The sequence below is a fragment of the Balaenoptera ricei genome, chromosome 6, assembly GCF_028023285.1.
Source record: "Balaenoptera ricei isolate mBalRic1 chromosome 6, mBalRic1.hap2, whole genome shotgun sequence".
In the NCBI taxonomy this organism is placed as follows: Eukaryota; Metazoa; Chordata; class Mammalia; order Artiodactyla; family Balaenopteridae; genus Balaenoptera; species Balaenoptera ricei.
Window position 1 is genome coordinate 92,550,746 of NC_082644.1, and position 17,130 is coordinate 92,567,875.

Consider the following 17,130-nt stretch of genomic DNA (forward strand, 5'->3'; position numbering starts at 1 on the left):
TGCGGCATGTGGGATCTTCCCAGACCAGGGCTCGAACCCGTGCCCCCTGCATTGGCAGGCAGATTCTCAACCACTGCGCCACCAGGGAAGCCCTCATTATCTTTTAGTACCTTTTTTCCCCTCTTGTTCTCTTGCTTCACATGAGGGTGGCCACCCCTCCTTTACAACAGGTACGTATTCTAGTTTTTCCTAACTGCACCTTAAAGCTGCTGTACTTATGGTTACAGGCCTATGTCACCTCCTGTTGCTTAGCCAGTCACTGAGGCATTTCTGGTTAATACTTGCCTACTCAAATGCATTAACATTTCTAATCCAGAAGCCTGATCCTCAAGCTCTAGCAGGCCTGCAGGTTATTTTTTAAAACATCAGTTACTTAATTCACTCGATGTATATGTATATCAAATCATCACATTCTGTGCTTTAAACATCTTACAATTTTATTTGTCAAATATATCTCAGCAAAGCTAAAAAAAGGGGGTTAGTTGTCAACATTTAAGGACAATTTTACATTAAAAAAAATCCACACTCTGGCTTCCTTTGAACATTCAGAATATTTGGCAACATCCCATGAGTAACAGCTGGTTGGAGGTGAGTGGTGGCCAGCTGTCTCCTTCAGAAAGGCTAGGCACCCTTCAGTTACCTAAAATTTTTACTACTCCCTACTGAATTATTTGGGACTGTTTTTCACATTTCCATTACCATCCTGGCTCCTATATGGCATCTTAGTTTGAGACCTCTGCCCCAGGTCATAGATTCTCAAACTGTACTATGCATATATAGAAATCACCTGGGGGAGTTTCTTTAAAAAAAAAAAAAAAAAGCAGTTATCAGGCCACGGCATATAATTTAGTGGAATTCAGTGAGTCTAGAATCTAGACTTTAAAGAAATTACCTACTTGTGATTTTGTTTCAGGTGGTACCCAGTCACAGTCTGAACATTAGGGGAGACTCTTAGGATAATGTGGTTCCCAAAATATACTCAGAATCACCTGTGGACACAATCATCAGCGAAGTTGTTTGGTTTTTGCATAGATTTCTACAGTCCAACCCCAGGGATTCTGATTTGATAAGTCTGAGAATACATATTTTGAAAAGTTATCTGGGTGCTGCTGACACACAGATGGCCACCACTCCAGGGGCTGAAAGCCTAAGGAATTACACTTATTGACAGAAAAACAGTGAGTACAATGGGAAGCTAGGAATAGAACTGGCTAACCTTAGCCAGATCTGAATTCTTGTCTGATTCCCTGATATTTTGTTTGGTAAGAGATGACAGGATAAAATACAATTCCAGGCTTTTTCTCTTTTTCACTAATGATTATTTCCAGTAACTTTACTTTTCATCAACTCTGACTTTCTCTGATTTTACATGTCAAGAATTTTTGGCCACGCAATATAGTGACATTGGATGGGGTATGGGGGCGAGAATTTGGGAAAGCAGTGACTCAAAGCCAGGACAACGACATCACTTTTATCTGGGGACAATGAAAAATTTAATAGGGTAGTAGAAACACTTTTTCTACTTCTTACAAAATCAGTTTCCTCAAGGCCTTACTCTTCCAGCTTTGTTCTACATAACACAGTAAATTCTGGGTGGTCGTGAACTCTATCCCCCCAGTGAATGAGAATTCTTTTTCATAAAGTGGGACATTTCTTAGGTTCACATCACCCCCACCTTGACAGATGAGGACTTTTCCACAGGTGTTACTTAGTTCTGTTACACTGGAAAGGATGGAAACGGACCATTGATTCAGTTTGATCAATAGTCACTGAGCATCTCTTATGAGCCACCCACTGTGCTAGAAGCTTAGGGTTCAATTTAGTGGAGGAGAGAGACACATATGTCAACAAATAATTACACGGCTGTGCAACAGATCTAGAGAAGAAGAATGCTCATGGTAGAAATGACACAGAAGTTAAAGTGATAAACTGGGGTAGGGATAGGGTGGGCAGCGGACTGCACAGGTGATATGTAAGCAAAGTTTTGAATATTGAATAGGAGTTTCAGGCAGACACCGGGGAAAGGGCATTCCAGGCAGTGAGAGCAGCATGTGAACATGGGCATTGCTGAGCGGAATGCACGGGGTGAGGGTTAGTATCTAGAAGATACGAGAAGAATTAAGCCAGGCTCAGGTGATGAAAGGTCTTGAATACCACACAAAAGCTGTTTAGAATTCATCCTATAGGTTAGAGCTTTGAAGAGTCGGGGGTTCCTGAGATGATTTTAGGTTCCTCGGGGGGCTTGACGTTAAAAAACTCTGAATTGCATAGTGAGAAAGTTAATCCCTTTTCAATTAAATGTTTAATCCTTCTGCTAAATCAAGGAGAAAGCCTCAGTTTGGTGTCAGTATATCTTTAACACTTCTCTAACACCTGGAAAATTCCCTTTTAAAAAAAAAGCTCAGGCAATTCTACCTAGCCAGAATTATTCTGTTTTCATTGTGTACTTATTTTCACAGTTAACTTCTATTTATGGCAAGGGGTACTGGTTTTTCATTAGTGTCATGATGAAAAGATCTTTAAAAATAAATTTAAATGAAACAGTTAATTTTAAAAATAGCAACAGGTGATCAGAGATACAGCAGAAATTATGAGGGCAGTACATGAATGCCTAAAGTTTGGGAAACAATGCTGTTGTTTTTAGGAAGTAGGGAGAGGGTTCAAGCAGCTAGCGAACTACTCTTCTGACAGCAGCTTGGAGAATATAATGGAGGATCCAAGAATGGAGGCAGAGAAGTCAAGAATGGAGGTGACTGAACTACTGGCAGACGTGGTGTGGCCAAGGTTAGCCTGTTGGTTTATTCCTGATCTTTCCTCGGGTTACATCATCACATGAGGGGGATCCTAAGCATTCTCCTGGCCTGAGCTGCGGCTATTTCTTGATGAAGATGCAAAGATCTTTAAGTGGCTGCTGCCCAGCAAGTGTTAAAGGCAGACTTGAAATAAAGGTCAGAATGAGATTTAATGGACTCTTATTTAGAAACTGATGCAATCTCCAAACTCTTAACTAATGGATTTTTATGAATATAAGCAGGCAATCTTAGCTTTAGTATTTGGTTTCCAAAGTGTCTCATTCTAATCTGTGTCCTGGCTGTGGGTCTCCTATCCTGTTAGCTCCTTAAACTCCCTCAGTCCCCCTCAGGTCTAAGATAGGTGGCAGACTATGCAGGCAGTTAGGGTGAGCACTTTTTTAGTCCGTTTGGGAAGTGGGAAACCCTGCTCCTCTTTCCTCCCTCTCCAGCTGCTGCTGACCATTTAGGAGTTACAGTACGACCACTCCAGTTCAATGCAGGGCGATAGAACATGGGTGGGCTGTTCCTACTGCCAAATGAGTACCCAGGAAGATGTGCCCTGGCCTTCTCAAACTGGAATTAGAATCATTTTCCCAGAGAAAAAGATGTTTCAATAAAAATGCTTCTCATCTGTTTTTAAGATTTGAATGTACAAAGTGTTTTTATGTATATTAACTCACTGAAACCCTTATCAATTCTTTAAAATAGTGTGGTAGGTGCTCAATAAATACCTGTTTAATGAGTACTATTTATAATTTATAATGGAAAAAATTGAGGCTCAGAGAGGTTTCCAAAGCCATTCAGATGGTTCTGGAGCTATAACTTGAAGACAGGTCTTCTGGTTCTCCTCCTCACTCCACATCCCCTTGATCTCAAACAAGAAGAGCCTTGTTACAGATAGTGTTTGGTGTCTATAGAACTATAAAAATCAGAGTTCTGCTATGTTATGATCAAACAGGCCTTTGTGCCTTGGCCTGAGGTCTTAACAGCCACAGATAACGTTGTTTCAATGGAAAAATCAATTCTGTATTGGAGATTAATTCATCTGCAAATCACGACAACTTGGTGCATATCTTTCTATATAGATATATAACACAGAAATGCTTTTTAATATAATGATTTACATTTATTGATTTTTTAAAAAGAAATCACACCACATTTTAATTCCTAGAGATCTTATGCTTTCTGGGCACCTGTATCTCAACAGAATGTCACGAATTGGAAAGAATTATCTGCACATGTTTGTGGAAGGCCTTGAGGACCAGGTTCTGTAAGATTGCTGATAGTTATTGACCTGTGTTTCTCTGGCTTTAGGGGAGGCATGTCAGAATCTTGGGATTTGGGGATGGAATGCTTTTTTGAACTATATTCAAAAAAGCTAGAGAATCTGATATATTCCTTTAAGGCTGGTGGATCCTGCTCCAATTTTGTGAATTACTCTTGTAGTGATTGTTATTAAGGTATGGGTTTCATCCATCAGGAGTGTTGATGAGTGGAAAAAGAATGATAATATTGCCATAGTAAAGTGTGTTTTGAGCAATGGGGAGGCATTAGACTCAGTACAGTATACTTTATGTTTGCTGAATGAAAGAAAGAATGAATAAATGAATGAAAGTTGCTTTGCTTTAAGAAGATTTATCTAGCAGTGGTGTGCAGAATGGTTTGGAGGAAAGGAACTAGAGATATTAGGGGCTATTCAAGAGTATTGGTGGGAGGAGCTAATGTCCTGTGAAAATAAGAAGGAAGAATAAGGACATGCAAAACATACTGAGGAAGACAACAGAACCAGATGCCAAGAAAAGGGAGAAGTCAAAGATGCTATGAGAAATCTCGTTATAGGTGGGAGGGGACACCATCTCAGGATGTCTTTAAATATTTTGAGTTTAAGGTGAGAATGAGAGATATAACTGGAGATTCCAGTTAGAAATTCCTGGTGTTGCCATATGCAAAGAGACAAAATCAAGAGTCTAAACCTTGGGAAATGCCCATATGTAGGAGTGTACTAAAGCTGGTTATTGCCTTACTATTTATACCTCCTTTGAAATTGTTTGAACTTGTTAGCAAATAGTATTATGGATTCAACAAATATTTATTGCTATGCTCATTCCTACCTCAGGGTCTTTGCACCTTTGTTCTCTTTGCTTGTAATGCTTTTCCCTCAGAAATTTGCATGGCTCACTCCTTACTTCAATCTCTGGTCAAATGTCACCTCTTCAGACAGGACTTTGTGACTAACCATCATCATTCTTTAATCCTTTACCCTGATTTATTTTCTCCATTGTACTTGCCTTTACTTAATAATACCATATTATATATTTATTTGTTTGTATGTCTTATTGTCTGCCTCCCTGACTAGAATATAAGTTCTTTAAGAGCAAGGGCTTTGCTGTTTTATTTCTTGCTGTATTCTAAGCTTTATATTGAGCACTTAACTTGGGAGGCTGGTCACTGCTGTTTGGAGGAAGGGAGGACATATAACTTGGCATGGAGGGGAAACCATTCTATGTGGGTTGAGCCAATCAGGTGTCTGGAGAATGTGGGCTATGAGATTTAAGGAACACAGTCAGATGATTTGATTAGAGTTATAAAGTCATACAGAGTTCAGGCTAAGTCCTGTCATGGTAAATTAGAACCACGTCCATGCAGAAGTTATAGCAGGGTAGAGGAAGAAGCTGCTGTCCAGACAGGAGGATGGAGCAGATAAGAAGTGAGAGCCAAGAGAAGAGCTTTTGGGCCCCGGAGGAAGGGAAGAAGAGAGTAGCTGCCCAACACTCCCCAGTGGTGCAGTCCAGCTTCTCCTCAAGCAGTTCCATTCCTCGTCATTTTACTGTAGTTTTTCAGAACAAACCCCTTGTTTTTGAGCTCCATGGAGTGAGTTTTCTGTTCCTTCAAACTCCAAGCCCCAGACAGCAGTAAAACTGTCCAACAGAATTTGTGTGAAGAGGGAAAATGTATATCTGTGCTGTCAAATATAGGAACCACTACCCGCATGTAGCCACTGAGCACTTGAAATGGGTTTAGAGTGCCTAAGAAACTGACTTTTAAATTTTATATCATTTTCATTAACTTAAACTTAAGTATTCATATAGGGCTAGTAGCTATCAATATTGGACAGCCCAGCACTATGGTTATTACTACAAGAGATCAAATACAAGAAGCGCAATTAGTAAAAGACAATGAAAGGGCCAAAAAAAAAAAAAAGAAAAGAAAAAAGGAAACCATAATGGTGTCACAGAACTCAAGTAGAGGGTGTTCCACAGCACCAAAAACTAAGGAGGATGAGTCTGGTAAAGTCCCATTAATAGCAGTGTTATTTATCCTTTCACAGTAAATACCTGGTCCAAACAACAGGGGTTGGTTCAACAAATCATGAAACAACTCATTCAAACTAGCCATTAAAAAAAATAGAAAAATCATTAATGATATGGGAAGATGTTTATCATACATAAGTTAAACAATTTCATAAAATATCATGATCCCAATTTTATAACACATACATATGTCTAGATCTCTGGGCTGTGGGTTTATGGGTGATTTTAATTTTATTCTTTGGCATTTTATTAACTTGAAGAATTATCTACAAAGAACATAATTTTTAATAATCAGAAATAAAGGAACAAATGATATGCTTAACACAATAAAATGGCTACATCTTTTCAAGCTGCATCATAAACCAAAGTGATAGTAAATACAGCTGCTAAAAATAATTATCTATCTTACATTTCTAAAGTTAGTCATTCACATTTTCCTCCCAACCTCTCTAGACACACACTCTGAGATATCTTACTTTAAGGTTTATAACTGCAATTATGGTGACAGAACAGCAGAGATTGTTGGATCTTCTTAGAAGGCAGAAGAAGATCTTTTCTTAGATGGACTAACCTAGATTTCCCATAGTCAAAACACCAAGAAAAGGACTAAACGCTGCTTGGAGTCCTTTCCTGCCTTGAGAGGTTGGATTCTTCGGATGCTCTAACTTAAAGCTATATTTTAGAGACCACTAGATGGCGCCCTGTGCCTGCAACCAGGTGAAGGCACATTGGATTAATTCAGGCTTGCATTTATCATTCATTTTCAGGTATACACCGAAGCATTTCCTTATGTGTATAACACACTGTGTGTCATGACTCAAATTAGCTCCTTGTATAGCATTAAAACAATAACAGCGCTCTATATGAACCTATTAAATTCACAATACATAGAAGCAAATTCTTTGTTTAATGGAATCCCTGTTTAAGTACATCTGGTTGGGACTGAACAAATAGAATTCCACAACTGAGCCAGATTGTAATTCTATTAGATAAAGACATGCTGAGCATCTAACTTCGTTTATGGAAATAAAATTTTTTAATTTTAAACTGGAGAGTATTCACCCAACTTCTGTTTGGCTTTGAGTTGAGGCTTTCAATAGAAAAATACACCAATTGATTGTATGCAGGTTGTGCAGCCATCAAAGTGCTTGATACTGAAAGTTCAGTTAATGACCACCCCTAACTGAGAAGAAAGTAGTGACAACCCATGTCTAAGTCATTCCTAAGAATGCTACTGAAAGATCCAGACAGAGCCATTGTCTGGAACTGTACAGGCTTAGCACTTTCAGAGCAATGAAAATATAAAGCTAGGCTCAAATACAAAGGAAAATACCACCTTTTAATACAGAAATACCATCAACTCAGAATGTCCATGCTTCAAAAGCCATGTCAACTCTGACTTTTCAGAAAAAAAAAAAAAAGATGAATTCCTTTCTTCTGTTCTTTGATGCCATCTTCCAATTGGAGTGACAATAAGGCTTTTTTTACTTGGACCCAAGTGTTTCTAAAAATTTTAAACCATTATCCTTGAGAGAATAAAATATATCAAAATGTTACTCAAGGTTATATGAGGACACCCATGGGGTAGTAGCGCATATGCATTACTTTTATAATCAGAAAAGCGATACACATTTTAAAAGTCCCTGAAAATTGTATGCATCAAACAATTTTGTTATAGTCAGGATTCAACCAAATACAGTCTGCCTTATGGATATCCTTTTTTATAATCCTTAGTATATAACAGTGCTACTGTCTAAACTTTGATCTAATAAATGCCATAAGTCAGTTCCATTAGTATGGATAAAGCCTGCATGAAAAAAGGGAAACTTCTGAACATTCAATCCATGTCAGGTGAGACTCTCCCCTTTCTAACAACCCCTTTCTCCCCTTCTCCCCCTTCTAACAACCCCTTTCTCCCCTTCTCCCCCAAGAAGTCTAGACTGTCAACTGGGTCACGTTTCTACTGTTCCTTAAGTTTAGTTCCTAGAAGCCTCCTATGAGAAATCAGGGTAGTAGATAAGACAAGACTTGTGAATTCCTCACTAATACCGACAGATAGAAATAGAACACTGCTTTTTACCTCTGACATAACTGGTCCAAAGATCCAATCATTTAGAATCCATACAAAAAAAGCAACTAGTTGAAACTGGACCTCAAAATTCACTTCATTGCTGACCAAATTTACACATACCTAACCTGAGGTGCACCTCAGTGAGTTGGAATTCTACGTGGGGTTTCAAAACAGCAGAATCTTTGTTTTTTTCTTAGGCTTGGTCCACTGGAACCAGATCTCTTAAGCCTAAATATCATATACATACTGAAAATGCATGTAGAAGTACTCTGGAGAGAGCAAGCTAGAATATTTGAGTTCTCATTCTGATTATTTTGTTTTTTTAGTAAGCTACGTCAATACTACGTGCTAAAAGAATGATCATTAGAATAAGAATACACAGTGCTCTAGGTACTGTGCTTAGAATTTTGCATACATGATATCATCCTCACCGTAACTTTATGAGACAGTCATATTTTGTGGATCAAAAATTGAGGCACAGAGACATCAGGCATGTTTTCTCAAGGAAAGATGTCTAGAAAGTTGTAGAGCTAAGATTCAAACATAGGTCTGTGCTTCTCAAAAACCTATTCTCTTCACCCCTACTTTGTATTTCTTCCATCTATATGTTATTATTGTCTGATTTGTAAAATAAATACTAACTGTCTTGCTCACTTCACAAAATAATTATGAGGATAAAATTGAAATATAGATGTGAAAGGATAAATTTAAACATATACTACAATTAATTTGTTCCTGAAGTCTATACTTTCATATGAAGTATTAAAAGCACTGGTGAGGAAATGTGAAGGTAACTTGTCTTTTTTTTTCCTCTTATTATTTTTAATTGTGTAGGTAATACATACTTATTTTTAGAAAAAATATCAATAGAAGCATGCACAGGGGAAAATGTGGACTTCTACCATTCAGTTACAATCACATTTAACATTTTTATAAATAAGATTTTAGACTTTATATTTTACAGAAGGTTACATTTACGTACAATGTATACTTTTTTATCTCTCTGTGTCAACAAATATTTTCATTTTGAATGGGTATGCAGTATTCCATTGTAAAGATATTGATAAATCATGATTCATTTAATTAAACTTTTTTTTTATATTTGGTAACAAGTTTTTATTCTGAAATAAACACACTTGGTATCAATACTTTATTAAAAAGTATTTGTTAAATAATAAATTAAGAAATACATCTCTGTTTCTCAAGAAAGTTGACAATGAATGTGTCTTGTACAGCTTATCAAAATTTGGGGTTCATCATGGAGGACTCTGAACTATCACTTAACGACATGTAAGCCAGAAAACGAAAATTTGTTTAAGAAGTATCGACCTCTACTTCATAATTTAAAAGTCATTGTCAGCAGACTGTGACTAATATAATGGTTTAATTGGTACAGCAGCAGATGCTACATTTAGATAACATGCTGTAAAGAATGATTTTTCATTTAGATCAAGTGGTTAGTCTTCCAAGTTAATCTTGAACTTTTTTATTCCACAATTTTTTGTGCATATAAGGAAAATGAAGACAAAGTTAATATGTAATAAACTTCTATTATTGGATATTTAGTGTGAAATATGCTTTAAACCATAGAACCTAGAAATAGATCTCTCTCTTTTATCTTTCTTTTTTCTGCAATAATTCAAAAGCAGTGATGGATCCAGTCTGTTCTCGGATTGTAGGCTGACAAATACATTAAATTCAGAAGGAGCTTAGTCTATTTTCCTCTTGGTGACGTCTCACTTCCTACAATGCATAACTCTTTTAGTCCTTTTATGTTGTCTATACATTGTTATTTACCTCACAGGACTGTTAAAAGGATGCTTGCTGTAAGCGCATTTGTGAAGGAGTCTTGAAAGCATACATTCTACAAAAATATATATGGCTGGGTTTTTTCCTAAATCTGTCTCAAATGAAAAGCAATGAGGCATAATTCAGCCTCGCTAAAAGAGAAGTCATCCTGCTTAATTCTTTACCACTTGAACCCTTGAAGGCTCATCTCTACAGACAGACCATCCCTGGCCAAGCAGATATTAGCTTTTCAGGGTCAGAGTTTACTCCAGCTGACACAATACCAGCCCAGGTAAGTAGGATCAACTGACTCCCTCAGTACAGGAGGAACACAGTCTCCCCTGAAAGTGTCTGACTCCTTCACAGTCAGGAGATCTGAAAGTCTAGCTGAGGTGTTAGGTTGAGAGAAGGTGGCTGGCTTACTCTTTGTTTACCTTTTCCCCATTGTTCTCTTCTCCCACCATCCCATACAGGAAAGATCTGAGAAAGAAATGAGTGGCTTAAAGATTGCCATTAGTTTGTTATTCATGCATTTACTCAAAAAGCAATGTGGCAGATGCTGAGATGTTCTTTCTTCCTTCTTGCCTAGTTTTAGAGATTCCACATCCCATTTCTAGTGCTGTACTGTTTCTCTACTCTTTTGTGTATGTGAATGGGAGTAGCTAGAGTAGGCAGGAGAAAAGACAATGAGATTCTCATCTCTGCATTTAGTGGTGCCACTAAAGTGTACAATACCTTGCTATGAGAGCTCCACATATTTGCCTAGGGCAATGATACTCAAAGTAGCTGGTTTGCAAACTGTTGTCTATCCAAGCTGAGATAAGGAGCTTGTGCCAATATGAACCAAATATGAACCAACACACTGCTTTCTTCATCAAGAAAGACTTGCCAAGAAAATAATGTCAGATGAGCCGAACAGTGGGCTTAGTGGTATGGTAGGCGGAGTTGGGGTAGAGAGGTTAGACTGTGTGTCCGTAGTCTCATGAGGAATCTACTATAATTTCTCCTATAGGAGAAATGAGAGACACCAACATTTCTGAAAAACCTTGGGCATCTTATTGAAGCTTCTATGGCAATACCTAAGGCTCTAGAAACTGCATTGATGATGTGCATTTATAAAGATTTGCCATTGGTATAGAAACAGTACCTATGGCATGTCTTCTAATCCTAGGCAAGGGTGCAAGCTAGTTAGGAACATAGTTCTTTTCGGGGGTGGGTACTAAACCCACTTACTTTTTTTTTAAGAGAAATAAAATGAGGGAGTGGGTAGAGAGTAAGGTGGAAGATGAAGACATGTTACACTGTGAATCACATTCTATTTTGATTAGTAGCAACTAATGGAGAATTAGTGGTGAATTAGGACTAGGATGATTCTTAGCAGATCAAAACCAACACCTCTCTACTGGTTATTTAGCTAACACTATAAATTTTTCCAAAGTACTTCACTTTCTTATTTGATTCACACAACTCTGTCAGATTGGTAAAATAACCTTCTTTTGATTGACAAGCCTAGATGCTCACAGAGAGAGTCACCAAGATTCCATGGCCAGTAAGAGGCAGAGGTACACTGAGTCTTTTTTTGAGTACTATTTAATATACCTTCCATTATGTCATGCTCGTTTAACCAACATGACTGGAATTTGACTGGAGGTATTCATGAAATAAAATCTAGTGGCACGAAATCCAAGGTGATTTCTGCCACACCAGAAGATAAAACATTAAGGAATTAGACACCAAAATTGGTTTTCAGTTGATTCAATCATAAGTTAACTCCAAGATGTAATAGCCAAGGAGATCAAGACCCAAGATTCTCTATGACTCTTCTATGGCAGGCGCAAAGAAAAGGGGTGAAACAGATTAATTGCCCAATGAATGGTGTGTGCTAGTCTCTTCTGCTCTATTTATCTAGAAAAATAAGTAAGCGTTGTAAACAAAATTCCCAGAATGGAAATAAAAACTTCCAGATTAATCCCAGGTCTCTGTTTTTCAAGAGGAACCTGTAAAAGATCACTGCTAAGAAAAGTTTTGCATCACTTGACATTTAATTTGAAATCATTTATCTTCAAGTTAGCAACAATTAGGTGCTACTATCAGCCATTCATCATGAATTGCAGAAGAATACATTTCCCCCAGAGGAGAGAGAACAGTGCCTTGAATAGAGAAAGTCAAGGAAAACCACCACAGTTGAGAGCAGATGTTTTAAAAATAAATGTCCTTTACTTGTCCCCTCATGAGGCACATAAGTTATATTGTGATATCATTGCTTTGTCCCTTGTATCATACAAAAGTGGCACCATGCTAGCGAAATTCTAATAAACAGAATTCAGTACTTAGCCCTGTATTATAAAAATGGACCATCCAAAACACTTATATTTCCATGGGAATAAACATATGCTAATTAGTTAGCATATATGGCTCGTGAGACAGGCACATGGTACATTCAACAAGAGAAGAAAATAGTAGTGTGGTCACCTTTTAATTGCATGGGTTTGAATCTAAGCCAATTATATTACTCCATTAACTCTGCCTAATGAAACCAATATGGAATTAACATGAAATACACATTTTAGAAAGAAATGTGTATCTGTCACTACCTCAGTAGGTAAATTTGAGGCATTAACTTTGGAGAAACAATACAAACTCTCAGAAGAAAAAGTAGTAGGGGGAGTGAAGAGAAAGAAAGAACTGTAGGAGCTGAATGTTACTTAAATGTAAATGTTAACTGCATCCACGTGCAGAATCATTATTTGAAGGGCATGGGAACAGAATTTAGTTGGCCTCAAGTGGAGGTTTGGGTGTGATAAAGTCAGAATTTTTGGGGTGGAAGCATGCTTTGACTCTATCCTATATGTAATGTTGTATTAAGCTTTTATGATGTAGTGATAATACACATACGGTTTCCAAAAGTGGGTAGCTAACTATCTTATTTTAATGGATTTCCCTGATTGAAGGAAGTTGGTTCCTTCCAAGCTGATGAACCTATGCGTTTATGTTTCGAATAAATAGTATACTGAAATAAAACGACTATGCTCCTCTCAGGGGTTTGATCATATCAGTGGTATCTCTTTCCATTCAGGAGTTGTGGCAGGATGCTATCAAAACCATTACTTACTAATTAAAGGTTTCATATGAAAGAAATCAGTAGCCCAAAAGAAAGTGGGAGAAAACATTGTTGCTGTTCCTGCTCTAAAAGCAATTTTGATTTGTCTGATCGTGTGGACAAGTCCACTTTCTTCTAGAATCCTTTAATCATGCACTGGCACAGTCAACAAATTAGGTCACTGGGCATAGACTCTAATAAGGACAGTGGCTAAATTAAGTCAATTTGATTTAATGTGTAAAATGACTTCATCATTCTTTTATATTTAGGAAGTTTAAAAAAAAAATCACATCATTGTATTAGAGAAAGGTCCACTTTTCAGAAGCCAGGAGAAGATCGGTTATTATTTTTGCTGAAAGCAGATGGTGGTCATATCTTAAAATTACATGTTACAGTGACTTGACATTGAGCTGGACACTTTAAATATAGAACATTATAGAATGACATTTAAATTATATACTAAAAGTAAGACAGGTTAGATATGTTTGAATTTAAAATACAAAGATGAATGAAAGAAAATGTCCTCAGTTGGCCAAACTAGATCTGAGTTAATAAAATAATCCCTCCCTTTCAAGATGTGTGCCATGAAAGTAACAATGACAACAGTGATTTAAAATACACTTCTGAATTGAAATACAGAAGTAAATGTGCTTGACATAGTATTTATTTTATTGTCAGCTTGCAAGGGTTGTCCCTGGAAGACTCTTCATCCTCCAGTGGTCCTAAAGCTTTGAAATTTACTTATTCTAGATGCTTCTTCACAGTTTCTCTGGTCTCCAAGTTGTGGTGTGCTGTATACTACAAAAATTCATCATGGAGCATAGACAATTTCACTTCTAACTAAGGAACACTAATTTTGGGGAAAATTCTTGCTATTTAAGACTCTTGCCAAACAATCTACAAATGGAAAGGAGTCTGGAGAATGTGAACACTATTGGCATATATGAAGTACTAGGTAATAAAGAAGCAATGATGTTCTCATCAAGTGAGGCTGACTCTTGCATTTGTTAGATCTTATTCTGCATATCTATTAATAATGATACACCTTATGGATGCAATTTCATGTTTATAACACTGGGCACTGGCAGCATTGTGCACTTGTGTTTTCCATGCCCTCCCATCTGCTGCCTACAGTCATTCAGATTCAGGTGACGGAAATATTTCAGATAAAAGTTAATTAGCCTGCACTCTGCAGATCAAATCTCTACAGTTCAGCATTAAATAGAAATCTTCTGGGCAACTGCTGAAAGTAGCCTGAGGCTGCCCTTCCTAAAATTAAAAATGTAAGATTCGTTTTTCTAGAAAAAGAAACCTTTATTACTCTCTTTATATTTCACGCATAGATTTGATCAAACTTTTCACATATATTTGTTCTTACTCATTTTATTTTTTTATCTCTGTATATATATTGAAAATGGAAGAGAGATTAGAAATATTTTTTTCAGCTGCAGTGATAGAATGAAAATGATATAGAGTTAGAAATTCTCCCGAGTCTGGACTCTATTATTAGTACACCAACCAATGTTGATCAAGCCCCAGAACTTTCCTCAGTTTCTCAGTTTTTAAAATGGGACCACCCCCAACTACCTATGTTTCATAAATACTTTGTGCAAGACTCAGTAATGCTTGATATTTTATTTAAAAATAATGCACAAAATGCAGAAAACTCCTATTGCTAAAAGGACCCCACCTTCTCTGTAAATATTTATCTTTTAATTGTCAACAGTTAAGTTCTCAAATAGCTTCCTTTATTGAAACTATATATATATATATTTTTTTTTTTAACCCATAGGAAACTAAATCATAGTCTTTACTTCTAGATAACTGGAGCAGAAATGGGCTGAACACAACTAAATATAGCCAGTCTTTGAACCCACATCACATAGAGAGAGAGTAGGGACAAAGAAACAATCCCAAATGAGTCCTCCCATCCATTTTTACGGTATCAGATAATATTTCTAATGCCTTTCAATACCCAAGACTAATTAACCACTCTACCTATTGCTTCTGTACTAATTGCAGATTTCCTGTTTACTCAAAGGAACTCAGAGGGAGGTGTTTTCTTCTTTACCCGGTCGCCTAAAGCTCAGGGACATCGTCTAAAGAAGTCAGAAGGAGCAGGTGCTCTTTCCGACAGGTGCTTTTAGAGTTCCTCAGGGGACTGAAAAGACTCTGGCAGTCTGGGATCTTCTATGCCCATTCCCCGCGCTAGTCATTAGAACCTCGACTGCTCTCCACGCTCCTGAACTTCGACTTCTATTCAACACTTCCATAGGGTATCCACTAGGTTTCTCCCAACTGGTCAAAACGTGAAGATTTTTTTCGCTTATTCTCCCACTTCCTTACTTCCATCTGCTACTCTACCTCTCATTTTATGTCCATCTGCGCTTTAAAATGTTTTATTTTACTTCTACTGAGATCCTTCTACCTATAACCTACGGATATGGTCCGATCCTTAATATCAAAGTTGCAAAGCCCCACGACCCTCAGGTCTTCATCCGCGTTCCCCTTCCTCGCCCTCCCTCCGCCCCCGCTACCGTCCCGGCCCCCAGCGGTGCCCATCTCCACTCCACGCGCCAGACTCCTCTCACCTGACTCTCCCGCGGAAACTCGTGGCGCACGATGCTGATAACTGGAATGTGCAGGACGGAGCTGACCAAGTCGAGCTCCATCATCTCGCCCAGGCCCTGCGGGAAGGCGAGCAGCGCCGATACCCCTTGCACAACCACGGTGTGACACACGCTCTGCAGAAAGGAGAAAGGGTCACTGCTCCACGGCGAGCTAGGGGAGGAGAAGGGCAAGAGCGGCAGATCGCCCAGGCCCGCCTCGATGGCCATCACTACTTCCAAAGACAGGTTGTAGGGCAGCAGCCCTTCCACTCGGTTCAGGTTGTCCACGGCGAAGAGGAGGGCATCCCGAGGCCACAGGGTCTCGGCCCGGTCGTCCTCCCCGGGCTTCCGTGCGCCCGGCGGCCCCCGGCCATACAGGGCGCTCCCCAACCAGCGTGCGCCCGGCGAGGGCGCCGGGGGCCGCCAAGTCCCTGGCTCAGGTTCATCTCGCTGGGCGCCTGTCCGGCTGCCGTCCGGGGCGCGGCTGGCCGTGCGGGGGGCCGTGGTCCAGGGCTGCAAGTGCACCGCGCCCACCCTCACCGCGTGTCCGATGCGCTTGAGGATCTGGCAGGGTTGCGGGTGCGAGGAGGAGCCGGGCACCCCGGCCAGCACCAGTGCGCAGGGCGGCGGCAGCAGCAGACAGACCCTGCTCAGCAGCCACCACAAACTCAGTCTCCTCATTACTGAGACCCGCAGGGAGAAAGCGCGCCCCCTCCGGCCCCCGGCTCTCCCCCGGGCAGCCGCCGCCTAAGGTCTCCGCCCCCAGGTTCCGCTGGCAGCTCACTCCGCGCAGCGAAGCTGTCCCAGGAGCTGAAGCGGACTCCGGGCCATCCAAGTTGGAGCCTAGCGCGCCCTAGGCAGTCTCGGGACCTGCTCCCAAGTCCCTCCGCCTCGCATTCTCTGCCCGCCCGGTCCCTGCGCTGAGCGGGGCGGGCGGCGCTGGTCACCCGCGGCTTGGGCGCTTGTTCCCCGCCCGCCCCATCCGCAGGGCGGCTCGGGCACTGCGTCCGGCCCCGCGGGAAAGCTGGACTGAGAAGCGGCTGGGATTCCTAGGGGGCAACGGTGACCGAGGAGGCAAGGTTCTCACTTGGATTCTTGTCTCGCCCAGGCGAGACCCACTTATTTCCTTGGGGTCGCGCAGGAGAAGGCGTTCACGCCCGGGGTGCGGAAAAGCAGCCAAAGCCTCCTTGCTCCACCGTCGGCCACCCTCTCGCGGGCTCCCCCAGCGCTGGCTTCATTTTTCTTCTTCCCTCGCTACTTCCTCTCTTCCTTTCTTTCGTCCTCTTTCCGCCCAGTCGCCGCCGCTGCTGGCTTCCTCAGAGGAGCGACGCGACTGGCCAGCAAAGGGTGGTTCTGCTGGGAGCGCAAAGTTCTCCCCGCCTCAGCCGGCGCTTCTCTGCTGCTGAGCCCTGGCGCCAGCCTGTCGCTTGGCTGTGCTAGACGCCCACTGTTGGTGAGA

General features: G+C 40.2%; 1 protein-coding gene across 1 annotated transcript in view; it reads right to left on the bottom strand.

Annotated features, from left to right (window-relative positions):
* GRIN3A (glutamate ionotropic receptor NMDA type subunit 3A) overlaps positions 1-16,352 on the bottom strand; it is a 149,345-nt gene extending 132,993 nt beyond the window's left edge. Inside the window, exon 1 of the mRNA XM_059926515.1 lies at positions 15,654-16,352. Coding sequence (XP_059782498.1) covers positions 15,654-16,352 — 699 coding nt within the window. The remainder of the gene's footprint in view (positions 1-15,653) is intronic.
* Between the last annotated feature and the right edge of the window lie 778 nt (positions 16,353-17,130).